General features: G+C 51.0%; 1 protein-coding gene across 2 annotated transcripts in view; it reads left to right on the top strand.

The window, feature by feature from the left end:
* Positions 1–27,571, top strand: part of VAV2 (vav guanine nucleotide exchange factor 2) — a 176,701-nt gene that overhangs the window by 75,577 nt on the left and 73,553 nt on the right. For both annotated transcript variants that reach the window (XM_084799117.1, XM_084799118.1), the window contains exon 3: positions 20,892–20,950. In XM_084799117.1, the coding sequence (XP_084655243.1) occupies positions 20,892–20,950 (59 nt within the window). The remainder of the gene's footprint in view (positions 1–20,891; positions 20,951–27,571) is intronic.

Here is a 27,571-nt window from a genome sequence, read left to right on the forward strand (position 1 = left end):
TTAGTATATGTGCTGCCGAAGAGAGCACGGCCTCACTTCTTTAATTAGAGGACGCAACACTTTTGTCATTGTAGAGGGGACAGTTAGATAGTGTATGAATGCCATTGATGCTGTTCCTTACAGCAGATACTCCCACCCCATTCTAAATATCAAGTATCTTGAAGTCAGCCTGGGGATGCCCCTTTTGCAGAAAATCACTTGCTCATGTGCCAACTGAGGCAGCCCTAGCTGTCATGTAGTTCTGACACCAGCTTTACCTCACCTGTAATAAGGCTGTGGCATGCAGCCGTCAACTCTGGGAAAGGGTGTCCCTGAACAGGAGCAGCAGCTGAGATGGGCTTGTCTTCTGGGTGGTGGTTTCTATGGAAACTGCTTGGGGTGACCTGAGCCCGCACTGCAGGAAGAGGGGGTTCCTGGATTTGTTTTACGGGAGCTGACGTCTTGGGAGTTGCAGGTTAGTGTCCAAGTACAACAGTTTATGGTGTGTGTGAGTGAGTGATAGCTACATTAAGGTGTTTATACTGGGGGGAGAGGATTGACACACGAGGGTGTGTGTGTGATAAATACATGGTAAGTGTTTGTGTGTTGGTGTATGTGTGTGCATGCCAAGATGCACACATGGAGATCGGAGGACAACCTCTGATCCATATTGTTTTGAGACAGACTTTTTTGCTGATTTGTAAGCCAGGGTGACTGGCTTGTCTTTCATTTCTCACAGGCACCCTGAGATTATGGTTGCTTGCTTGAACCACTGCAATCATTTCTTTTCTTTTTAAAAATATGTATGTATGCTTTATCTGCATGTATGTCTGTGCACCATGTGTGTGCAGTACCTGCAGAGGCCAATAGAGAGCATCAGCTCTGCTGGGACTGGAGTGGCAGCAGTTGTGGGCTGCCTTGTGGATGCTGGGAATCAAACTGGATCCTTTGAAAGAACAGCCAGTGTTCTTTTTTTTTTTTTTCTTCCAGCCAGTGTTCTTAATAACTGAACCATCTTGCCAGCCCATATGTCTGGCTTTTAACATGAATTCTGGGGTCCAGACTCAGGTTGTTAGGCTTATGGGGCCTGACATTTAGTGGTTAGTCACTGAACCTTTTTTTGTTTGTTTGTTTTTTGTTTTGTTATTATGGCAAAAACACATATGATAAATGCGTTGTTTCAATGTTCCTGAGCATGACGTTCAGCAGCACCTGTGTGGCCGTCATCACTATCCGTTTTCTCCATTCTTTTTCTTTTGCATGTGAGGTGTGTGCACATGCATTTGTACGTGTTCGCATGTGTGTACACATATGTGCATTTGTGTATCTGCATGTGTGGATATGTGGACATCAGAAGTTGATGGTGCCCCGTCTCCCCCTGCTCATGCTCCACTTTACACACTGAGGCAGGGGCTGTCTTGAACTCAGTTTGCAGATGCGCTTGCCTATTCTGCTGGATCACAGGAGACCACCACTTCCACCTGACATTAGGTCCTGGGAATCTGAATGCTTTACCTGATGAGCCCCCACCCTCACCCCCACCCCCACCCCCTGCAGTTCTTGTCTTCAAAATTAGGACTGTCCCCAGGAGACACTCATCCTTCCCCCAAATCCTGACATCTGCTCTCCTACTTTGACTTCTAGGCACCGTGTGTGTGTGTGTGTGTGTGTGTGTGTGGAGTCAAATGCCTTTTGTTCCTTTGTGTCTGGCCTATTTCACTGAGCACAGTTGGCTTCTGTAATAGCTGTAGTCACTGTGTTGGGAGGAATGACAGGCACACAGCAGGCTGCTCCGCATTTACCCCCCAGGCTACAGCTGTCTAAAGCCTCTCTTCTTGCCAGGTGTTGATCCAGGCCTCTTGTCTCTTTCTGTTTTCTGGGGGTTCCGACAAATGTCCTGTCTCTCAGGTGTGGGCCCTGGCTGCAGAAGGGTTCAGGTACTTGGGCTGGGCATCTGTGGTGCGCCTGTCCAAGCCAAACCTGAGACTAGGGCTAGCCGGACCTCTTCTGGCACTAACTGTGCCTGCTCTGGGTGTCGCCTCTAGGGCTGGTTCCCTGTGCCCTTCCTTATCTGTCACACTAGTGGGGCTGTGTGACTCCAGGCTCACCTGCTGGACCCTTGTCTTTCCTTCCAGGCATGGCAGGCAAGTGACTCCCTAAGAGCCCCTTCCCCCCCCCCCCACCTCCTTTCTGGTCCCTCTTGCACTTGGAGGCTTAGCTCGACAGGTGTAGAGCTGAAGTCCCTCGGGCCTTGGATGCTGGGGAGGGAAAAGAGGGAACATTGCCACGCCCCCTTCCTCCGACCCTACCCACCGTGTAACCACCTGCCATTGTGTACCCTTTAGCCTCTGTTCCCTTATAGTTCCTTTGGTTTTATCCACTCCCCCATTGATGCTGAAGATCTCACTCAGGGTGTGTCTTTGGGGACCTCTTGGCACCTCCTAGAACAAGTGGGTTAGGTCTGTAGTGTTGGGGAGAAGGATCTGGGTGGCCCTGGGACAGCTGGTGTTTCAGAGGTGCTGGGGCGGGGGATCCTAGGTATAGAGCCTTTTCACACCGGGTTGTCCTCATTTCAGGAAGCCTGGGCTCTGCTGGCCCCTCCCAGGCAGCTGTGGGTGGGTGGGCTTGGGACAGCTGAGGCCGTACTGGACTCTCACCCTGGAGGCTCCTGACCCTCATTCACTTACTGGGTACCCCACCCAGGCACTCAGTTCCTCACGCTTTCAGCCAAGCGTCCCTGAGGTTACTGGACTCGGTTCAGAGGGTCTGCCTGCTGACTGGCCCTCATTGCTACCCTGCCCCATCTACCAGTGCCTGAGCCCAGGAGCCGTTTGCTCTCACGTTGAGCTCCCATCTGCAAGACTCCTCTTGCAACTACTCTGTCAGTAGCTGGCAGACCCTGATGTCAGGATGCTGCAGAGTGAGAACTCATCTCTGGACCTGCCACACATTTGGGACAGCCTGGTCAAACTGCAGAGTTGCGTGCTCTCAGGTGATGGCTGAGCTCCGGATGTGAAGGCACTGGGTGCCAGGCTGAACACTCACAGCTGGCCTGGTCTCCAGCAGGGCGTAGCCACGGACAGGCTCTCTGGGGGCTGTTTTGGAAGTGGATGTTTCCTACACTGTATGTACATCTCATTATGGTGAGCGATGCCTGTAGGGTGCTCCGAGAAGCAGGACCCATCCTCTTCCTCTTCCTCCTCCTCCTCACTTTGTTGTACCTGACTGAAATCATGTCGTTACATGGAGATTTGAGATTTACACTCCCTAGACACAGGCACAGGCGTGTCTGACTGTGTGACCTGTCCTTTGCTCAGGCCATGCCAGAGCTCAGAGTTGTGGTAACAAGATGATCTCCCTCTTTTCCAGGGTAGAGTTGTGTGTTCCCCGTCTCCTCCCCATCCTCTTTTTTTTTTTTAGTCAGGGTTTCATGTATTTCAGACTGGCCTTGAACTGGGTACGTAGCCAAGAATGACCGAGAGAGAATTTACGATCCACCTCCCAAGTGCTGGGATTACAAGTGTGGCCATCGTGTCCTATTTCATATGGTGTTTAGGGATCAAAGAGATGGCTTTGTGCATGTGAGGAAGCATTCTACCAACTGAGCCACATGTCCCGCCTCAGGACAGAGCTTTTGTGGTCCATCAGAAGCTTCTAGGCTGGATGGGCAGGATGATGTTGGATGAGACCCAGCCTATCATGTGTGGTCCTCATGGTTCCTGCCTGTGGTTATGACCTGTTTGGAATCAGAGTTGCCCTCAGGGCTTTCCTGGCTTGGGGGGGAGTGGTGGCCCCTGGTGATGTGCCTCCTCTCCACCTGCATCTCCATCCTCATTGGCTCTTATACAGACCAAGATTCTAGGCTCCCAGCTAGTGCTTAGACTAGGTCGTCTCCCATCTTCACCAGCTTGGCTTGACCAACGAGGTAGAATTTGTAGCCTTCCCAGCTTCCAGCAGGAGTCGGAAAGGATGGGTCTGCATTTCCTAAAGTGAGTTCGGTGTTTAGAGGCTGCTGCCCTGTGGAGGGCAGATAAGATGTCCTTTCTGCCTGTGGAGTAGGCATGCGCTCTGTGGCGGGTCTGTGAGGGATTCTTGGACTGTGTGGGCCTTTGAGGCCCAAGAGCCGGTGTGGTGTGGAGCACCTGCCTCTCCATTGGACTGTAGTTGGCCACTGACTGGGACCGCTCATCTCCCGAGAAGCACATAGCTGTTTGGAGCAGTTCAAAGAAGGACACTACTGTGATGTTTCAGGCTTTACCTCTGGAGGACAGCTGTTGAGGGAACTTGTCTGCGTCCTGGACCATGCACACAGTGTGTGGCATTTGTCCAAGCCTTGTGACAAGCCATTAGTTATATCAGTGCAGCCTGTGGTAGCCACAGGGCATAGCGGTCCCCAGGCCTCTTACCTTTCTGGGGTTAGTGGGCCCCAGGAGCTGCGCCTGATTGTGCCAGACTGCTCATCAATGTGACAGGGATGCCGAGCCACCCAGACCGTGAAGTGGCAGATGGAAGCGTGTTGGCAGTGCCCAGTTCCAACTGGACACAGCCATGCAGAAGGCCGCCCTGAGCAGAATGAGCTCGTGGTTGGGAGACCCTCAGGGTGTTCTGGAGTTAGCACACGAGGGCACTGGCTCAGAAGCCGTCAGCAGGACTTGATGCACTTAGACTTTGCCTTACGGCCCCCTGGAGACAAACCTTCAGAAGGGCTCAAATGCTTTAGAAGCCGTCATCATGGTGGTCACGGGAAGAGCCAGTGGGCCTCAGGAGCACCCGCTGGAGTTGTGCACGTAGGGAGATCAGTGCGGTGTCCCTTAGACGTCCCTGGTTGGCACACAAGATGTGGGTGTAAGCCTGGGGTCAGCATGGACTCTCCAGTGGGTTGCTTTGCCCATCACACCTGTCTCTCTCGGCACTGCAGTTTGTCATACCAACTCCTCTCAGCCACTCGCACCGGCTGAGGCCTGGGACTTTTGTGGATCTGAGAGAACAGGCTCACTATCTTTAAATGCTTTAGATAGAAAGCTACAGGTGGTTTTATTTAAACTATACTTTTTATTTTTATTTTTTAAATATCCTTTTAAAAACATTTATTTATGTGTGTATTTGTGTGCATGTGTGCGTGCGTGCGTGCGTGCGTGTGTGCGTGTCTACCACAAGAGTTCAAAAGAAGGCACTGGGTCCCCTGGTTACAGGCAATTGTGAGCAGCCCAACATGGGTGTTGGGAACAGGAGTTTTTATCCCAACCATCTAGGTTGTGTGCAACCATGTGGATTCCGGGATTTGAACCTGGCTCCTCTGGAAGAACAAGCAAGTACTCTCAACAGCTAAGCCATCTTTCCAGTGTCTCTCTGTCTCTGTCTCTGTCTCTCTGTCTCTCTCTCTGTCTCTCCCCCCCACCTTTTTAAAATTTGAGACAGGGTTTCTCTGTGTAGCACTGGCTGTCCTGGAACTCACCCTGCCTGCCTCTGCCTCCTGAGTGCTTTGATAAAAGGATAGAGACCACCACCATCCAGCCTCAAAACAGGGTTTCTCTGTGTAGCTCTCTGGCTGTGCTGAAATTCACTTTGTAGACCATTCTGGCCTCGAACTCAGAGATCCACCTGCCTCTGCCTCTCAGGGGCTAGGATTAAAAGTGTGTGACACCGCCACCTGACTTCTATAGAGTTTTTTTTCCCCCCTTTGGTTTTTTGAGACAGGGTTTCTCTGTGTAACAAGAGCCCTGGTTGTCCTGGACTCACTTTGTAGACCAGGATGGCCTCGAATTCACAGGGATCCACCTGTCTCTGCCTCCTGAGTGCTGGGATTAAAGGTGTGTGCCATCATGTCTGGCTCTATAACTTTAATTAAAAAAAAAAAAAAAGTGTGTGTGTGTGTATTTGTTGGATTTGTTTTGTTTTTTGAGACAAGGTTTCTCTGTGTGTATCCCTGGCTGCCCTGGGCTCCCTTTGTAGACCAGGCTGGCTTTCAACTCACGTGATCCACTTGCCTCTACCTCCCGGGTGCTGGGATTAAAGGTGTGCGCCATCACGCCCAGCTGATATAATGTTTTAATTGATTATTTTGGAATCTCCCACCATGCACCGTGATCTCCCAGCCCTCCCATGTCCCACCTCCTTCTAGTGAAGTCCCCGTTCCCCCAAAAAAAAGAATAAATAAAAAGGAAACCAAACAAACAAAAAATCAAGCAAGCAAACAAAACACCACAAGTCTATTTTGTGTTGTGCATGTGCTCACTGGAACATGGCCGCACTCCCAGTGTCCAGTCCCCTGAAGGAAGCTGAGTTCTTCTCCACCTGTACCCCTGGCAGAAGCTATCAACTGTGGAGAGCTATGCCACAGCGTCCTGATCACATCTCTTGTTCAACTGTGTGTCTACAGTCACTGATGCCACAGCATGAATAGCTTCCTTGCCCTTCACAGTCAGTGGGAGCGTGGATCCTGGGCTTTACCATGGTTTCTGGCCAACAGTGCAGTCCAGGAACATTCACTTCGTCTCTGGCATCAGAATGCACCAGCGACCTCTGCCCTGGTATATGCCCACGGACATAAGCATGATCCTCTGCCAAAGCACTGGCTACTGCTTCCAGCAGAAACCATGGACCATAGAGGTCTTTTAAGGAGGGCCAATCCAATAAATGGACCACTCTTTGGGTAACTTTTTTTGGGGCTGAGTTCAAACAAGCCCAGGCTGTTGCACATCATCTTGCAGACCCTACTGGATAACTTTCTCTCAGCCCAGCACAGCTGTCAAGTCTCCAGTTCTGCCACATGTGCACTGTTCTGATCCTTCATCTTTCCCGCCTCTCCATCACATGTTGTTCATTGTAGTGAGACATTGGGGGCTGTAGTGTGCCACACAGTGTACTCTTTTGATAAAACAGCTTTACATGCAAATGCTCATTGCAGTGAGTCATTGGTCAGCTCAAGCTGGTGGTGAGGGGTGGGGCCAGCTCTCCTGCACCACCATTTCCTGGGTCTACCACAAGGCTACATCTCCAGTCTAATTTTCAGGTAATTTCTGATAGTTATAGGGAAAATTCTTTTTTTTTTTTTTTTTGTAGATAGCTTGATGAGCTTTGTAGGTAAAAACTAGCTCCTGTGTGGAGACATGGCCCCTTTGCCCAGCATCTGTAGACCTTCTGGGAAGTGGTGGCCTCTAGTCACTGGACATAGCATGTGGGCCGAAGACTGAGGGCCGAGTACTCAAGTACAGGAGGAAGTGCTTCATTGTTGGGGGATCTCTGAGCTGGACCTGAAGTCCTGTATTCTGCCTGGAGGTAGGGCAAGTATGCAGGTGACACATGATCAATGGTTGAGCGAGGAACTTGTGATACTCAAGTGGGTGGCTTTGTTGGGTATGTACGCACATGCCTGTGCATGTGACTGAGAGGTCACGTGGCTGACTGTTTCAATTGTCTTTGGGGCTAGTGGTCTGAAATCTCACCATTCAATTTGAATCCCTTCCTTGGCCGTGAAAGTCACTAAAGACAATTGAAGGAGAGTTGTCAGTTGCCTGTGAGCCTCAGGTGAGGGATGTGCTTAAACCTCAGAGTGGAACTGAGTCTGGGGTCTTCTCGTTAGAAGGGCATGTAGTGCCAAGCCCCAACTTACCACAGATACTCCGAGATGGGAGCTCATTGCCCAAGGATGCAGTGTGTCCCCGGGGGACCCCTCTGCTGAGTCCTGCCTGCTCCTGTCCATTAGCTGGGACGGTGTGCAAGGCAGGAGAGTGAGTACTGTTCTTGTTACACATTGTTCCAGTATGTTCCTGTAAATTTTTAAGCACCCGCACAGCTAGCCAGCAGCTGAGTCTGCTTGTTTTGCAGCTGGCTCCACTGTGCCTTCCCACTGCTGCCTACAGGCCATCTCTGTGCACTCTGTGAGTACGTCTCCCTCTGTGGAGCTTACCGGCCGTAGGCTTTAGGTGGGGTCATGCTTATCAGTTACCAGGGCTCCCTGTAAGCCCTCAGGAATGTTAGAGGAGCAGATGATTGTGTCCATCTGTGTGAGGAGTAGATGGGCATCCAAGCATCCCACAACAGAAGAAGGAAAGGTCCCCACAGAGTGCTGTTAGGGGCTGGGTACTGGAGTGGGGCCTGGGACGTGAAGGGCTTTGTATGCCAGACAAGTAAGCTGCTTGTCTGGCCTGGAGGGTGAACCTCTGCCTTGGTGACCCTCACCTTTAAGCTAATGTCCTTTGGAGGCCAAAATAAGCTGCTATAGTCATGGTGCCACAAAAGACAAGAACCAGGACCAAGGGTGTGTAGCTCTGTGGCACAGAGGGCCTTGCATGCATAAGGCCTGGGGTCTACCTCCAGCACTGAGAAAAACGGGTTTATTCTGGCAAGGATTCTCAAATTGGGGTGTGGAGGGCCTCACTCTTTCCTGGGGCTCCAAAGGGTCTTTCAGCTGCAGAAGGTTCTACCAGAGCAGCCCTGTCCTTTACTTCCTTATGGTTGTCTTCTCCTCCATCAGTCCCTTAAACAATACATTATGTATGGGTGCTGGAGAAATGGCTCAGTGGTAAAGAACACCGACGACTCTTCTAGGGGACCTGGGTTCGATTCCCAGCACCCACCTGGCTGCTCACAACGGTCTATAATTCCAGTTCCATGGGATCTGATGCTCTCTTCTGGCCACTGCTGGCACAGCACACACATGGTGCATAGACATAGATGCAGGCAAAACATCCATACACATAAAATAAGTAAAAAATTAAAATGTTTATATATGAGTCTTTTGCCTGCATGTATGCCTGCATGCCACATGTGTGTTCAGGGCCCATGGATGCCATAAGAGGGTGTTGACTCCTCTGGGGTGCTGTTAATATCAACTCTCTAGTTGATAGCATATGAAGTCATCTAGGAGATAAACCTCTAGGCCTGTCCCTGAGGTATTCTCTAGACTAGGTTAATGGACTTCCATCGGCTGGGGTCCTGGGTTGGATGACAAGGGGAGAGCAAGCTGAGTTCCAGCGTCCCTCCCTCCCAGTGTGAGCTGCAGCCCCAAGTTCCTGCACCAGGGATTGTATCCTACAACCACCAACCAAAATAAATGCTTCCTAAAACTGCTTTTGTTCCCTGTTCTGTCACAGCAACAACTAATACATCACTTAAGTGACTATGTAAGTGGATGCGTGTGTTTGTGTGTGCCTGCCTAGGTGAGCTAGTGTCTCCAGAGTGTGTGTAGGGTGTGAGGTCATAGTTCTGATGCTGGCTGTGTGTGAATTGTATGTCTGTCTTGGTGTGTGTCTGCGTGAGCATGTATGTACCTGTGTGTATGTGTGTCTGAGGATGTGTATGTGTGAATAAGGCATTTGAGCATGTGTGCTCTTGGGAGCAGAAGCTCTCGCACAGGCAGTGAGGATGAGCTGGGGGGGGGTGCTCTTGCCGTGTGAGCCGGGGCACAGCTGCTGTGCTTGTCCTGCCTTCCAGCACCTGAGTGGGAAAGGATGGCTTTTGTTGAAAGCAGAAGGAACCTTAGGAAGACACTGGAGCAGGCCCCTGGCCCAGAGTCGCATTCTGAATCTGCCTCTTGTAGCTCTGTCACTAGCCGAAGAGTCCACCCTAGGCCTCAGTTTGAAGCCCCTGTTCACAGGATTGCAGGAAATGTGAGCTGGGGGGGGGACCTGGGCTGTTGCCTGTGTAGCTGTCACAGAGAGGACAGAAAGGGCTCGAGGGAAAAGCATCTCGGTTGGGAGTCTTCTGGAGAGGGAAAGACCCTATACTGAGCTCAGGTAGGGAGAGGGTCATGTCAGGACCATGGTCCCCTGACAAACCCAGAGCTGTTCCTGGCGTCCATGTCAGCATGGAGGCCAGGCTGCCAGTTGTGTGTGTGTGTGTGTGTGTGTGTGTGTGTGTGTGTGTGTGTGTGTGTGTGTACCTTGTCCCTTCAGGAAGGGACTTATGGTATTGGACGTGGAACCTCATATTTGTCTGTCTTGGGTCATATCATGAGAAGGATATAACGGGGTATCTGCAGCCTGGGCTTGGGGGCCCTCCGGTTTGACTGTACCTATGTGTGCTCTCTCTTGCAGCTGAGCAGAGATTCCTGTATCCTGGTGACCATTGCAGGGTACTCCGAGGTTGGGGGTACAGAGCATCTGGGGATGAGTGAGCTAGCATTCACGGATGCTGAATGTTCCGGCTAGAGGTTGGATGGGCTTTCCATCCACCATAGGGCTCAGCAACTGTGCTGTGGTTTGGAGACTGTGCCTGTCCATCAGCCACTGTCATCATCCTCATATCCAGATGGATAGCTCGCTTTTCAGGGCAAGAAGGGTTAAAGAGTGGGGTCCTGTTGTCAGAGGGCTGGGCCAGGCCTGTCTTGACTCCTATCTTCTCAGCAGGACCCCTGGGCCTCAGTGGCTCCTTTGTAAATGGAAGCACTTCAGAACTGTTCTATCAGGGTTTGGTACTCCCGGCAAGGAGTCAGCAGGAGGCTGGGACCATGCCCCTGTCATCGTGAACACAGATGATGCCAGCAGACAGGAGCCTTGGGCTGCAGGCAGAACCTCTGTCCTAGACTGAGTTCTGCCTGGAAATTGCTGGGTGGCCTCTTGGTTGTTGTCATCTCCCAAGCTGGTTTTGGATTTCCTGTCTGTGAACTGAAGGGTGTGGACCAGATGGTGGCCAAGCTCCTTCCTCTGAGCATTTTGCTGCAGTATTCTGGTAAGGGTTGCTACAACCCAGCCCTGTCTGGTGCTGTCCCAGAGACATGACTCAAGAGTTTTGTGGATCTGGTTCGTTGCTCAGGTGAACCCCGTGGCTGTTCTGTCTAGGAGCTTCCCAAGTGGGCAGTTTCTTTACTGTATATGACATATCTGATAGCAAGGGCTTCTGGGACCACTGCTAAGGGTGTACTATGTAGGGGCAGCCCTAGTTTTAGTATGAATGAGCACCAAGATCGATTAGTGATGCCTGCCTGGACATAGGTAAGGGGTGGATTAGGGTTGGTAATGCAATGTATGTGCCATGATCTGTCATGTTTAGCCTAACAGATAGGGATGTGTTCTGTGAGATGTGTAGTCAGTCAGTGGCAAGACTTGAGCCAAGGTCTTATGTTTCTCCTAGTTTATATTTCTGAAATTAATTAAAATAGTTTCTATAATACACTTGGCAAATAGTAGCCACCTCCTGAGTTTTAGTGTAGTTACGTATCCTTCATTTACTTCCATCTGAGCCACTGTCTGTCTAATAGAGGCCTTCGGAACCTCTCTATTTGAAGTACCTGCCCAGAGAGGCACATGTGCCCAGCCAGTCCCCAGCCTCTTACTATCATCCAGGAAGGCAGATAGGCTTCTCTCCCCTAGTCCCTTCTTTCTGGGTTCCTACGATGAATGCTGTGATTGTCTTTGGTAGACCCCTGTCCCCATCCACCTTAGGACAGATCCTTCTCACACAGCGAGGCCAGTGTGTGTGGCCGATTGCAGTGGGACAGGAAAGGTGTGAAGTCGTGAGGGCTGTGGACACTCTACCCCCAGCTTGTCTACCCTCACCAAAGAGGACGGGGAGTTATGCTCTGTGCCCCAACCCAGTACAGCATGGAGACAAAAGGAGGCTGCGGTGCAGAAGCTGTGGGTGCAGGGAGGAAGCCAGGGGTTGCTGCTCCTTAGACTTAACCCCCTGCCACCTCTTGCCAGGGATTAGCTGGTGTGAAGGTCTAAGCCATGTTTGACCAGCTCACCACCCAAATCCCACAGTTGTGGTTGGCGTCTCTGCCACCGCTGACGTCCCTTGGGTCTTCTGCCCAGCCACCTCTGAGTGGCTCATTCCTTCGTTTGGTCTTTCTGTGCCACTCGCAAGATGTGATCAAGAAGACGTCCCAGGCTGGATCTGCAGCCTTTTGTTCCTAATTAGGAGTGGGGCAGACACTAGAAGGGGCACATGGCTCCTCCAACATTGTGGCCAGGCGAGTCTGTCCAGGTTAGGGCCACTCTCCACGTCCCAAGAGATGTCTGTGTCTACCCTCAGGCTCTTGCATGGGTAGGACATGGTCTCTGAGCCATACGCAGGCTCAGGCCTCCACAGCCACGAGGTCTTGGTGAAGTCATATCGTCTCTCTGGGTTCTGCTTTTCTCAATGTAAATAGAGCAGCCATTGTGTGTGTGCATGTGTGTGTCTGATTTTGTGTGGGCTGTGTATGGTTTTGTGAATGCGTGAGTGTAGACAGAAGGAAGCAGTGCAGAAATCCTTAAAGCAGGTTAGCCAACTTGGCCTTGCGGGTCAAAGAGGCTCTGAAAATATCTTTTTTTCTGCCTTCATTGGGAGGGCTTGGCACATCAATCCCTGAGTCCTTTCCCCTCTTTCCATCCATCCATCCATCCATCCATCCATCCATCCATCCACCCAGCTCCTCTAAGAGTTGCCAGGCATTCCTTTAAGATACCCTACTCTCAATTTGCTACACTTCACTTGTCTTGAGTTAGTGGCGTTTTTCATTCTACCATTCAGCTTCTATGGGGCCCGTGGACTGGCTTATCCTGTCTTCCCCAACCTGCTGAATCCCCTTGAAGAAACACACCACCACTGGGCACCATGACACTCCAGCAAAATGCTGTGGATGAGAAATGGCTGTGTCTCTGTTTGCTTTTGTTTTTCCAGCCTCGTCCTGGTGGAAGTTTGAGTGCAAAGCTCTGATTATACACGTTTCATAATTAATTACTTCTTGCTGGCCGATTGTCATTCCAAAGACAGCGCCGCCAAGTTTTTTCCTGACCTTGCTTTTGATGTTTAGAAAAGGGGGAAAGAGGATGGGTCTGCGGGCTAGGCTTGGAAAGCAATTTATGGTGATTTGTCCCTGAATATGCAGCAGTGCGGGCTGCAGATTCCACAGCAGATAGGTGAGTTTCCGGGGCAACATATTCAAATGAGTTTTATAATCGAGCCATTTGGCTCTTCCCATGTGTGCGTTCAGATGAGTGGCGCTGGCTGATAAGGAGACTTTGCTGCTTTGGCTAGTTCTGCTTATTGATCCTTAAAGACGGCAGAGTAGGGGACAGGGCACTTGGAATCACACAGCCTGTCCAAGCAAGCAGGGCTAGCGGATGGCACTTCCCCAGCCCTTGTACACTGTCCTCAGCCTGGGCTCAGAGGAGCCAGAACCCCTGGCAGGGTCAGCTCCCATGTCTTTCTGAGAGTAGCTGCTTGTCTAGGACAGTAGAGTGCTGGGGTTGTAATTGCTTCTGCCTGACTGGATGTATCGTGCTCACTGAGGCCTTGCTGGAGGAGTGGCTAGCTGAGAGTCACACGGAGTTACAGTGGGAGACTGAGGTGCTGGGTGTATATGTCAGCCCTGATGACATATGGTTCTGTTGTGACAGATGGTTCTGGACTGTGGCAACTTCCATAGGAGATGGCTGGACATTACAGATGGTTGTGGGTGGGAAAAACATGGCAGAGGGAAGGTGACTGCTCCACACAGACCTGCAGGGATCAAGGCCAGTGGTGAATGATGTCTCTGCCACTTATAACATAAGGCTTTTGAGGTCACATGGGGTGCAGGGAGGTGTTGCAAAGGTAGCTGGCAGGTGGATCTTTTACTATCTATTGAACAGTTCAGTCCAGACTACTTGGGGGCAGCGCTCTTTCCTCTCTGGTTTTTATTATCTAAACACAGTATGCTAAGCCTACTGCTAAGTGTATAGTAAGTGATTGTTCTCATAATTGTGAAGGAGGGACTGGGTCATGTTCAGCAGATGTGATCCTCAGTGGTAGTCATCAGCTTGGTAGAGTCTGGAATCACCAAGGAAACTGGCCTCCAGGCGCACTTGTGAGGGATAGCCTCTGGGCTGGCATAGAGGCATCGTCTTGGTTGGGTTAAGTGATGTGATATGACCCATTTTTACTGTGGGCTCACACAGTCTTTGGGTGGAGATCCTGGAATGTATGATAAAAAGTGAACTCAACACCAGCATTCCTGCTCTCGGCTTTCCGATCGTGATGTGACTGGCAGCTTCAAGCCTCTCTGCTGCCTTGACTTTGCCGCCAAGATGGACTGCACTCTTGAACTGTGAGCCAAAATAATCCCTTTCTCCCTTAAGTTGCTTTTGCCAAGGCATTTTCTCACAACAGAAGAGAAATTAAGACAGTGGAACTTCTTTTTTTTTTTTTTTTTTTTTTTTTTTGAGACAGGGTTTCTCTGTGTAGCCTTGGCTGTCCTGGACTCACTTAGTAGACCAGGCTGGCCTCGAACTCACAGCGATCCGCCCGCCTCTGCCTCCCGAGTGCTGGGATTAAAGGCGTGCACCACCACGCCCGGCTAACAGTGGAACTTCTTTTGCTAATCCTTTCCACCTCTTCCATCATCACTCATCTATCCGTCTGCCCACTACCTGCTCATCCACCCAGTAACCTAGGCACCATCCATGCAGTCTACCCGTTACTTGCTCATCCACCCACTCATCCATCTATCCACTTACCCAGTCGTCCATCTACTCATCCACTCATCTATCACTTCATCTGTCCATCCACCTATCCAGTTGTTTATCCATAAATCCACCCACTCACCTACCCCGTGCACCCATCAGTCCATCTCTCTCTCTCTCTCTTCTGCCCATGTATCTACCCACTATCCACTTATCCATATATCTCCCTACCCATCATCCATCCATCCATCTATCCTGTAATGGAAGTTTTGGTTTCTTTGTAAGCTCTCTTGTGTTGTTTAAATATGTTTTTGTTTTAATTCACGTGTGGGATTTCAGTTTGTGCTTTAGTTTGTCCACAGCTGTTAATTGTCTTTGTGTGGGGCGGGGCTTTTGCCAGCTGGTAAGGCCTTCCTCAGGCTGCACGGAGAGGGGTGTGGTCTAGGGCTCTGAGAATATAAATGAGAGCTCAGAGAGAGTATGGGGGGCGGGTGGCGTGTGGTGTTGGCATGTGACGTGTGGTGTATAGTAGTTTGAGGAGTCCAGAGATGAACAGTGTCTCTGTTTGGAGCAGATAGACGGAGAGAAATGTTTTGGGGCTCACTGGCTTGGAAAAGACTGCTGGCTGCGTCTGCTGTTGACAGAGACCAATATAGCCCCAAAGAACCCAATTGACCCTAAACAGCCAGGAGAAGTAAAGGATCCCCCCTCTCCCTAGGGTTGGGAGGTTGGAAGGGAGGTTGAGGCCTAAACACCCCAAATAGAGTAGAGTTTAAAAGAAAGAGCGCTACACTATCCTTCCATCCACACCCACTATCCATGCATCTCTAGCCACTACCCGCTGTCTTGTCCATTCATCCACCCACCCATCCATCCAATCATCCAATTACCCACCCACCTACCCACCCGCTCACCTACATCATGCACCCATCGGTCCGTCTTTCTAGCCATCCATCCATGCGTCTGTCTACTATTCATTCATCTCTATTCATCATTTATCCATCCATTTATTCTTCTATCTACTACCTGCTCATCTATTCAATATCTCATCCACCATCCATGCTTCGGCCCACTACCCATGTATCCACCTACTCATCCATCCATCCATTTGCCCAATCATCCATTCACCCGCCCACTCTACTATTCATCCATCCATCCATCCATCCATCCATCCATCCATCCACCCACCTTCATCTATTACCCACTTAATCATACAAACATTCACCTATCTACCCAACTGTGCAAATATCCGCCTACCCACCTACTACGCATTTATCCAATCACCCATCTTACCATCCATCCAGCCACCCGCTCATCCATCTATTCATCAGCCAACATACTGACCTACTCATCCATGTGCCCACCCACCCACGTTAACATCTGACTTCTATATGCCAGTCACTTGGAACCTTAAGGCCATGGCTTCACATGCTACTCATTTCAAACTAGTCTTTTAAAAAATATTTCCTGTTTCTCAAGAGTGAGCCCTGGTACCCTGGGTTTGCATTATTGTGCTCTGGAATGGTGGTAGCCATGCTGTAGAGGGTTCAAGTGGCCTCGTGTCTGCTTTGTGTCTTGGATATGTGTCTTGAGTTTGAATAGTTGTTTAGGGAGGTGTGTGTAGACCTTACATCTATAAGGTATAAGATGTGGGGTGTTGGTGGATACTTCAGGTTCAGTCAAGGAGAAACAGGCTCCTCTGCTGCGATAGTGGCTGCCGACATGTTGTGTAGTGTCAGCTCTTTCAATGGGCATGTGTTTCGCTTTTTTTTTTTTAACATGTATGAGTGTTTTGCCTTCATGCTTATGTGTGAACCATGTTCATACAGTGCCCATGTACTCCAGAAGAGCATGTTGGATCCCCTGGGGTTGGAATTACAAACAGTTGTAAGTCATGTGGGTACTGGGAACCAAACCGGGGTCATCTGGAAGAGCAGCGGGTCTCCTCAGCCCCGACATCTCGGAAGCTGTTACTCTCACATGCAGTGTGTGTTTCCAAGCACGTTCTGCCCCAGCGCTCCCTCTTGCAGGGTCGTTTCCTGAGGGCCTTGGAACCCCTGGAAGTGAATGCACTCCACTCTATTTCCCTGGGGTCCTTGGGTTGTGTATTAGGATGCTGCCAGACTTTCCAGCATTTGGAAATTGCTGCAAGGGACACTTCCGGGCCTAGACCATTGTACAAACAAGGGAGAAACGCTGTCGTCTCTAGAGACTAGCCCTGAGTTTTACAGCCCTTCTGGAACTGGGATCCAGGTCAGGCTCCCCAATGGACTTCACTGTTCCACCCTCTCTGCATCTTTCCAGTTGTCCAAGCAACTACACAAAATGTCTCATACTAAGTTTTTTGGGTATGTTGACCTTTTGGGACAGTACTGGGACGTGACGTCTACCTTTCTAAAATGTTCTCAGGGCACATCCTCACAGGTTTGCAGCCGGTGTTCAGACCCTCACAGCACTCAGGATCCTCAGGCATTTGCTAGGAGTTCTGTGCTGAGGAACCAGGGCTCTGGTTTCAGGGTGAGGGCCCCCACAGTCCTCACTGGGGCGAGCGTGCCTCATTTCTGCTGCATCTGTTTCATTAGACTGGCTCGCTGCGGCAGAAGCCCTCTGGCAGGACTCTGCATCTGCCAGGACCAGGATGCCTAGACTGGTGACAGGGAGCAGGTGTCTGCTTCCTAGAGTGGGACAGTTCTGTCACTTCTGGGAAGATGGGTAGTTCTGTCCTTGGGGGGCGGGGGAGACTCAGCTGCCTGCTGCCTGCCTGTCACTTTGGCAAGATTATATAAGCCTGAAACATGAAGTCTGGTTGCTGGTGCTTCAGTTGCTCACAGGACCCATGTCAGTCGTTGCTCTGCAGCTGGGGAGAAGCAGGCCTTCCGAGGCCTCCTCTGGACATAGCTCTCCCATTGACATGCACCTTCTGCCCCCACCCACCCACCCCAGCTCCCCCTTGCTCCTCTCCACCCCCTTGCTCCCCCCCACCTCTAGAATCCCCTCCTCTCCTCAGGTTCTTTCTTGTCGTTGTGCTCTGCTCTCCAGGTGGGAGGGGCTGATCTCCTATGCATTCTTTTGGGTGCCCTGTCTCTGCAAGGTGCCCAGAGATGGACAATCTGGATGTGTGCTCTAGCCCTTTCTCTGCCTGTGACCCAGTTTGTAGTGTGACCAGTGTCGTCTGTTCTCTAAAGAAGGGCACACATCTCAGCCACATGGGACCTTGATGATACATATAGATTCCTGGACCCCAGATATTGTGGGGGCAGGGTCGGGTGGAGGTCTGCCTTCCATCGTGTATGTGTGTGTATGTGTGTGTGTGTGTGTGTGTGTGTGTATGTGTGTGTGCGCGCGCGCGCGTGCGTGCATGCGTGCGTTCTTGTGCTGCTAGGCTGCTGGAGTCTGGGCATTTAGAGTCAGAGCACCTGGGGGTGGGGTGGAGCCAAGGTTTACATCCATGACGCTCAGTGTCCCCCATCCTCTGGGCTGCTCACCCCACTCTTTCCTTCAGTGCCCACTTTGCGCGTCTGCATGTGAGACCCTGGTGGACATCAAGGAACGCTCAGTGAGTCCAGCGTCAGGGAGTGGGTGGTGCAGTTGTTTCTGCAGCATGGTCCCTGATCCCTGTACTTCCTCAGCATGCACCACTAGCTAGGCTTGTGTTTAGAGGTGGGTAAGTGATAGCACTGAGGATGGAGCTGGTTGTCTGAGGAGAGAGGGGAGTAGTGGGGGGTGTCTCCATTTATTATCAGGGACGCAGCTGGGAGGCGGAAATGAAAGTTGGGAAAATGTCATCATTTGACATTTTCGTGCTCAGAACTCCCCAGGGGGCCCCGGCAGGGAGGCTTTTGATGGTCAGCCGAGAGTGTTAGCCCTGGAGACACCTGGCTGCCTAGTCTGAGAGTTGGAGGCCACATCCAGAAACCCTGTAGGGGCTGGAGGACTGAATTGCTTTTCTCCTTCTGCAAGAGCTGCCTCTGCTCTTCCGTTCGTCGGGCTGCACACGAAGCCTCCAGCCTCAGCCTTGACGCACGGCTCTCCTGTGTATGGCTCTGAGGGCCCCCCCGCTTGGGCTGCTGGAGTCAGTCTCTCCCCTCCGTGCACAGATGGAAGGCACATAGCACATTAGGACTGAGGGAAGGGCATCCCAGCATAGTCAGTCATGTTTAAGCCACTGAGGGAGCTGCCTGCCCTGCCTGTGGCTGTGGCTGTGGAGTGAGTCTTCTACAAACTGCTAGGCTTTCCTCTTGCAGCAAGGTATGTGTACCCAGGGCCAGGCTTAGGCCAGCTGTAGGATTGCTACTGTCCCCTGGGACTATAGACAGTGGATAACTTTATCTACCTGTCGGCAGTCATGGTCTCCCATCTGTGGGAATGAGGCCTTGGTTTGGGCAAACAGGTGTGGCTTCAGTGTTGTGGCAACTTATGGCTGATGCCATCTTAGGACTTTGCTAAGCTTCAGTGCCTGTGCTGGCTCATGGGAAAATGTATTATCAATTGATTAGCAATTTCTGTTTTGTTTTTTTGGTTTTTTTCCGAGGCAGGGTTTCTCTGTGTAGCCTTGGCTGTCCTGGACTCCCTTCGTAGACCAGGCTGGCCTCGAACTCACAGTGATCCACCTGCCTCTGCCTCCCGAGTGCTGGGATTAAAGGCGTGCGCCACCACCGCCCGGCATTTCTGCCTCAGGAGGTATAGGAGAAGGGCAGCTAGCGTGCTATAGACCGGCCACACCCTTCAAGGTTTGCATTTCTAGCATTCTGTTGAGTACCTATAAGGACATAGTATTACCTTAATTTTTATTCCCCCAAAACATTAAGAGCCCCGAAAAACCCCAAAATAACAACAGAAGCCATTTTGCCCGTTTTTTGTGAAAGGCCCCTTGTAGGGCAGGCTGGTGGAGCCTCGGCTGGGCCAGCTGCATAGCAGCCCTTTGAGACTTGTCTGAGCAAACACAGAGGACCTCAGTTATTCCCTGTCATTACTTCCCTGAATCTCAGCCCTTGAAATACAGACACTGACAGGAGAGACCCAGACACATACTCAGCTGCGGGCTGGGCATAAGAAAAAAGCCTTTGCTGTGGTAGTTTCCCTTTGAAAGTTACTACTGAGTGCAGAAGAGCCTAGAGGAACCCCAGGGAGTGTGTTCCTGTTGGGGGCTTTGTACACACGAGGGTGTTTCTCTTTTCCTGCAAGTATGCACAGTGAGATGGGGAAGCTGGGAATCCAAGGAGATAGTGCATGTGGGACCCTCTGAGCTCAGTTTCCCAGGACAGCCGGTGCCTAGCTTGCCTTGGTGTCTGTAGAGTAAGCAGTGCCTTACAAGATGATTTTCCTCACCTCTTCCTCACCCCAGAGGCATGTGTGCACACAGACATGCACACAAAGCACACATGAGAGTTTGCAGCACACATACATAGGCATATAAGCAAGCGTAAGCGATATACATACATGTTTATTCTCACGTACACCCTCAGGACACATATGAGCCTGTATGGATGGACACACGAGCTTGCTAATACATGTGTGGCAGTCTCAAGGTTTGGCTTGTGCATGGTGCCTGCTTGGTCCCTGCTCATGCTGTTGATGAACGTAAACAGCGTCTCCTTCTGTCTCTTGTATGTCACGTTGTATTCCTGGGCCAGACATTGCCTTCTCCCCTCCCTTAGTTTCTTCACATTGATCTGTAGAGCCTCCTGGGTTCCTCTGCTCTCCCGTTTTTTTCTGTGAGTCGGTTACAGAGCTGTGTAGAGTAACTGTTAGAGGTGTGGGCCCGAACTGTCCCTTAAGTCCTGGTTAATTATGGCTAGACCAGGTTGCTGGGGCCGAAGAATGCCCACTGTGGCCTGCCCTGTGTTTCCAAGCTTGTGTTTTGAGGATTCTGTCAGCCTGGGGAGACATTACAAAGATCCATGTGGCCTCTGTACCTGGGACTCCATCCCGAGTTGGAGGCGGTGTCTGTTGAGATGTCTGACATGGAGCTGGGCCTTGCAGCCAGCACTACACATGGATGTTTGTGTCCTTGTTGTGTCACAGCTGTGGTGTGACTGGACCTCTCAGGGCCTCCACTTCTCTCTCTCTGAGATGGCTTAGTACTTACTGTGGACGCGGGCTGCTCTTAGTCATATAGATCCTTCTAGAATAACAGCACTGGATGAACCCTTTGGAGGCGTGAGCTCAGTTAAGACAGACCCACAGCAGCCCCGATGAAGCATTTCTTCCTCCTGCTAAAGAAAACAGTTTGGGGTGGCTCATAGCCAGACCGGTGGGGAGGGTTGGGGAGGGTATCGGTGGGGGAAGCACAGCCACCGGACTGGAGCTCCATTCCTCCCCAAGGCACCCTGCCACGAGCACAGCAGCCGTCGGCAAATGCTAATTTGGCCAAATAACAGATTTCACGCAATAAATGCTGCACAGGTGCTGGGCTTGAAGAGGCCCTCGTCGTTCTTAGAGGGTGTGCTTAGTTAACAGTTTCCACACTTATAGAACACTTGGTGAGGTCTGTGATGACTTCCTGATGTTAACAGAGTTACAAAGCTCTCTCTCTTGTCTCCCCAGGTCATCTCTGCGGTGTCCCGACTGTCCCTGCACAGCATCGCACAGAACAAAGGGATCAGGTGAGCTCTGTGGTGACACTGGGTGAGCAGGTGCTGGGGTGGTATACACATGCCCTGCCTGTGGGTCTGAACCAGGAGCTTTCCCAATGCACTCTGGCTGCATATTGGCAGCAGCCAAAGTTGTGCGGAAGAGAGTTCGCTCGGGAAGTCTTGTAAGCATGTTATCGATGGCTGCAAAATCGCTTTCAATTTAGGTAATAAGACCAGCAAATTAATCCTAGCACAGACCATTGCCCAGTTGAATGCACCTCCCCAAGATCTGTACCAGGGTCCTGGTTTGAATGCTAGAGCTGGTGTGAGTTCACAGGGCTGGGGCTGGAGCCCGTCCATAGGCCTTAGGGCTCCCGTGGGGCTTCTAGAGAGCCCCAGTCACTGCCTCACTCTGATGCTCTTCATGAACACCACAGTTCAGCCGCTGATGCTCCTGCACTGAAGCTCCTCTCTGATTCACAAGTCGGGTGCAGGGGAGAGGGTTGAGTGGCCCAGGTGAGACCCGGTCATTGAAGATTTTGACCTCTGATGGACAGGTCAGGGAGGTAGATTTCAGGTCACCATTGGGGGGGGGGGCACACAGGAGCTGCCATTATCTGCCATCTCTGAGGGCTTCCTGAGGATATGGGCCAGAGCCAAGGGTAACAGGCAGCTGAGCATGTGGGCCACACCTGGATACACCTGACACCCTGAGGGTGCTACCCATTGAGTGTTGCCTTGGTGCCTCGGCTTTGTCCGCAGGGCCACATGCTGGGTGTTGGGGGAGCTCAGTGCCTCTTGGTAGCTGTTGGCTCACTCATGAGGGTCAGAGGTCAGATGCCATGCCTGTGTACCCATGAGACCTTCATTATGTGAGTTCCTCAGGAACTTTGGAGTTCCTTTGACCCAAAGCCTTTTCTTTTTGTTAGCCAGAAAAGACCGTTTTAAAAATATTTTCAAACAAATTATGAAACAGAAAAGGATGTTTATAATGCTTTTAGGATTATAATGCAAAGTAGCTAAGAGCTGATGTGATGGTATGTACTCCACTCGAAGCTGAAGCATGTTTAAGAGTTAAGGCTAGCCTGGGCTACATCAAGGTTGTGAGATTTCTATCAAAAACAGTAGCAACAACAAAAACAAACTATGCAAAAACTAAGCAAAGAGTTGTGTCCCCTCAGCTTTACATGCCTGTGGAGCTCCCAGTCCCACCCTGCTGTAAGTTACTATTGTAAAGTCCTTACGAGGCCCCACTTTAAGATGCCCAGTTAGGGCTAGAGAGATGGCTCATAGGTTAAAAGCACTGGCTGCTCTTCCGAAGGTTCTGAGTTCAGTTCCCAGCAACCACATGGTGGCTCACAGCCATCTATAGTGAGATCTGGTGCCTCTTCTGTCAAGCAAGTGTACATGTAGGCAGAACATTGTATACATGACAAATCTTAAAAAAAAAAAAAGATTGTGCCATTTCTGGACACAAAAACACAGTTTGGGGCTTTTGTTTTGGGAACTGATCAGTTGTGAGTTCTTTGCCATGCTGGCCTGTCGCTGTGATGGTCCTTGTCACAGCTGTGCGTCCCACCTGCCTCAACATGCTCTGCATTGTGCATTCACAGACAAAAGTGACATTCTCTCACAGACTCCAGCCGTCATACTTGCCCTGCATAGAATCCTAAGTGTGCCCCCCCCTGCCCCTATCTCATTATAGTATCCCCAAAACTGGAGGGAGACCAGCTGTGTCCTGTTGTCAGCCAAGTATGGTTTGGTGACAGTCTTGGGCGGGGGAGGTGGCTAGGCTGCCTGCGCATGACCCAGATGCTGTTCCCTACCCTTGAAGGCTGAGATGCCCCATGGACAGTATGGATGGCTTTTTCCTAGGGCTTTGCACTTGGCCATGAGACCCCGGTGCTGGCTTACAGAGTGGTTAAGACTGTGGACAGCTTCCTCCGTGTCTGTCCTGGCTATGTCTTCCCCGGTTAGCCTGGAAACATCTCTGCTTCCATAATTGAGCGGAGGCCTCACAGGATGCAGAAAAGTTTGAGTTCATAGCCACGGTCCATGGGAAGAAGGCCCATGGGAGGTTGGCTGCTGCCTAGAGACGAGTGACTCTGCTAGCAGGGACCCACAAGTGGAGCTTCCTCTGCCAGGTGTTGTCCACCTTTGACAGTAAGCCAGAGCATTGCCAACAGGGGACCCAACACACTGATGTGTGACCCCCCGCCCCCAAAGCCCCACCTGAAGCCCAGGCCTGGAGGGCTGTATAGGGTCTGCCAGGGGACTTCACCAGACTAGGGTTGACAGCTGAGAAGTCACCTTCTGGAGCTTACAGGGGCCGAGGTGCTGGGGGACAGGTTAAAAGTCAAAGAGGAGGGCCTGAGAGGTGGCTCAGTGGGTAAAAGCACTTGCCACGAAGCTTGAAGACTTGAGTTCAAGCCCAGGGCCCACATGGCGGAAGGAGAGAACGGAGTCCCACAAGGCATCCTCTGATCACTCTGTGTGCGCATGTGTGTGTGCTCACGTGTGTGTGCGTGCATGCGTATGTGTGTGTGTGTGTGATAGCACACACGCCCCTCCCCTAAATTAATAATTTTTTAATGGGGAGGAGCCTCTTGAATGATGGTAGGGGGTGCACCGAGCAACTCTAGCCTTCCTGTGGCCCCCTGCTCAACTTCTCTTTCTCACAGCTAGACACTATTCCGCCTCCTCAGTGCTTGGTGTCTCTCCTTCTTGGTCTGAGCGATGCCACATCGTTCTAGGGAAAATGGTGTCTGTCATTTCCTATGCCCTGCCCCTGTGTAAGCCCATATGACCAGGACCCTGCTGAGCATGCTGAGTCTGACTACTCTCTCTGCCTCCACGTGGGTTGAGATTATCATGGAGACCTAGATTTTCTGAGGACTCCATGGTACCTGCCCATGTCTTCTTCTGAAATAGCTTCCTGGTGTTAGTGATTAGCTGAAGGGTTTGTTTAGCGGCACACTTTCCCGTTTGAAGTCCCACGCACCAAGCCCACTGCCCAAGGACTCTCCCCAGGTTCCTATTGGCTAGACGGGAGCCTGGCATGCTGTTTAGAAAAGAATCCTTTTCACAACCCTTGCACTTTGTATAAAACATGCTGATTTTCTGTAAAAGCTTCAATCATGCTATTTCTCAAAGGCAGTGAATTAGAGATTTAGTCTGAGTCTCACCCTGCTTAGTGTAGGGAAATCAGACACAGGGGTAGAGTAGGGAGAAGGCCAAAGCATCCCAGGCGTGTGGAGTGGAGGAGTCTTTGTCCCGGCTAGAGCCCACCTGAAGCCTGGGGGATGTCCTAACCTGAGGTGGGAATGGCTAGGAGGAAAGACATGTGAAACAATAAAGCTGCCTGTATCAAGGCCAAGGCTGGGGAAGGATGCTCCCACCAGCGAGGCGGCATTCTTTCGCTGAGGATGTGCTTAGCGTCATCACCCCGTGTGGTTGCTTTGCCTCTGTATGGTGTGAACCCTGGTACAGTAAGGGAGGCCCGGCCTCCAGTCCTGGAGATCTGTCCCAGACCAGCCCTACTACACTGCCTTCTCTTTGACTTAAGTGTTGAGATAAAATTCATACACATGTCTTTTCCCCCCAGACACAGGAGCTTATGTAGTAGCATAGCTGGCCTTGAATTCACTATATAGTTGAAGATGACTTTGGATTACAGGCATGTGCTATCTCACCTGGATCATTTTAAAGTGCACTTTGGAGCCAGGTGTGGTGCTGCACACCTTTAATCCCAGCACTCAGGAGGCAGAGGCAGGAGGATCGCTGTGAGTTTGAAGCCAGCCTGGTCTACAAATTGAGTCCAGCCTGGTCTACACAGTGAAAACCTGTCTCAAAAAACCAAAAAAGAAAAAAGAAAAAAAAAATAAAGTGCAGTTTGGTAGCAGTTACTTCATTCACAACATTGTGCAACTATTGACTTGTACCTTGTGAGAGTTGCAAAATATTTTTAATTTCCCAGAAGGCATCACATGTCTAGGAAGCAGGCATCCCCAGTCCCTTGTCACCCCTGGCCTGTTCTGTGTTCTAAAGAAGTGTGGCCTTTGGAGCCTACTTTCAGATTCCTCAAGTGGGGGAAAGGTCAGAGTCCCCAATCTTTTCTTTTTCTTTTTTCTTTTTTTTTTAAGCTTATGTGTATGGTATGGTTGTTTTACCACGGGTATGTATAGTATGTGTATGTGCCATGTGTGTGTCTGTGGAGGAGTTACGAGTGATTGTGAACTTCCATGTGGGTGCTGGGAGCCCAACCTGGGGTTTTCTTCAAGCATAGCACATGCTTTTTAACTGCTGAGCCATTCTCTCTAGCTCCCTGGCTCCCCACTCTTAAAAACATAAAACCCAACATACTTGTATTTGTTCTTCTGCGTGAGTGTCTGCTGTATGTGCACTGTATGTGTGCAGTGCCCATGGAAGCCAGAAGAGGGTGTCACATCTCGTGGACCTGGAGGTACAAGTGGTGGTGAACCACCCAGTGCCGGTGCTGGGAACTGAACCCAGGTCCTTCGCAGGAGCAACAGGTACTCTTCACTGCCGAGCTCTCCCTCCAGCCTGCTTCTTCCTTCTCACAGCTCCCACCCAAGCAGACCATGTCATTGGATAGGCCTCTTGGCTGTTTCTGCTTCCCACTTTTTAGAACAGGGCTGCCGTCACTGGCACTGTCTGCTGGGTAGGCCAGGCAGAGGTCATGGCTGGGGTCAGGCTGTGGTTTGGGTGGGAGAAACAGAATGTTCCTGGGCCTAGGGGCTGTAACAGTAGTTCTTCAATATGAAGCAGATTCTCAGCATATCAGGCAGACACACCCGAATCTAAATCTAAGAACAACAGAGCATTTGGACTGGAAATGAATGCCTGGTGAGTCACTGGCTGCTTTAGGAGAGCAGATCTTTCATCTTTTTGGGGTTCCGGTGGGCACTCCTGATACCTTTTAGGGCCTCTGAGATGTGGTTCCCACAGAGAGAGCCAGTACCCTCAAAAAGTCCATACGTAAGAGGCCCTGTGGATGGCAGCTGGCCTCTTGCTGATGTTCCTCCCTTTCCTGCCCCAACAAGGCTACCTTTATGCCTCCAGTGGCTGGAGGGTCACCCATCAGGGTCCATCCGCTTCTTCACTGGCCACCTCAGATGACGAGGAAGTATGTCCCCAGGTGCTGAGGGCAGTGCCTTGACCTCGTTTTGGGACTTTTGAATCATCTTGTTTGAAACAAAAATGAGTCACAGCAGTGTCACACAAAGGAACACAGACGAAAGGCAAGTATCTTAGCAAGGAAATTCTTTTTTCAAAGGGGGTTTGCCAGAATACAAACCGGGCTAGCAACACGCTGAGGCCAACAGGGCTCCTTCATCCCCGGCATAGGTTGTGACTATGTCTTATCCCATTGGAGAGTGCTTGACCTCACAAGCTGATGCAATTGGCTAGTCTGCACACAGTGGGAAGAGAAGGATCAGAAGATACGAGTTCTTGCCAGGCCGATGGACCTTCGATTTAAAAGCAAAAGCAAAACAGCAGGGTAACTGCCTTTGAATAAAAACAAACAAACAAGCCCTGCTATTTTAAAATCTAAAAGCTGCCAGATGTCCCTGGAGTAAGACCATTCAGTCAGAGGGGTTGCATGGACTTTGGGGACCGTGCAGTATGTAACTTCCAGAGCCAGGTAGGGCCACCATCCTTCAGTGTCTCACTACGACACCTCAGAGTCCCCCTGCTGCTGTGGTCCCAGTTTTTAACCCAGCTGTTTCTCCTGAGCTCATTGTTGGCGTCTGTCCAGCGGGTGACACCCCATTTCCCAGCTGGCTCTGCCTGGCTAATTCCAGGTAATTGGACTATCTGAGAGAGATTCGGATGGGAAACAGCCGTTTTCATCACTCAGCTGCTCGTCTTGCCAGCAAGATGGTTTTATTTGTCCCACGTGGTGACATCAAGCATCCTGACCATCTGGCCCCGGTGAACCTGCTGTCAGGTTTGAGCTGGGCTGTGTGGCCAGTGTAGTTGAAGGAGAGCCTTTCCGCTTTGCAGGACCTCTGTGGAGGCAGCATAGTGGATTTCCTGCAAATGATTAGGATGCCTATCCTCCTTCCCAGGAACAGAGACAGAAGAGCCATCTCTGATTGCTGTGTGTCTAGCTTGGGGTCCAGGTCACATGGAACCCCTGGTTGAGTCAGCAGCCATGGGGCAACAGCTTAGGGGGAGACAGCAGGTGGGAGCTACAGGTCTGCCTGGCCTACTTGCTTTTCTTCCTGGGGTCTTTCCTGCATTGTCCTGGCCTTTGCTTTGGTCTTATAGGCAGCAGAGGGGTGGGGGCCGGGTAGAACTGAGCACACATATGTACATCCTTTGCACAAACTCACACATGTCTCACTGCTGTGAACTCTCAGGTAGGCCAGGATCTTGCTCATCATGGCATCCCTGACAGTGCATCTGCATGTAGGGAAGGACAGTGGGCTTCTAGAATGTTCTGATAGGGAAGGGGGTGGTGGTGTTTCTCATGGTAAAAGCAGCATTTGGGGAAGGTTGATCCTGATTGGGCAGAAGGGAGCGGAGGGGAAGGAAGAGCCCATGGCTCAGGGCATCAAGTCTGCATGCTTTGGTCTCTTTGGTTTTAGGATCCTGGAGTGGTTGTGGCAACCAGGGCTGGTGACA

Source organism: Acomys minous (genome assembly GCF_964271855.1).
Source record: "Acomys minous genome assembly, chromosome: 10".
Lineage (NCBI taxonomy): Eukaryota > Metazoa > Chordata > Mammalia > Rodentia > Muridae > Acomys > Acomys minous.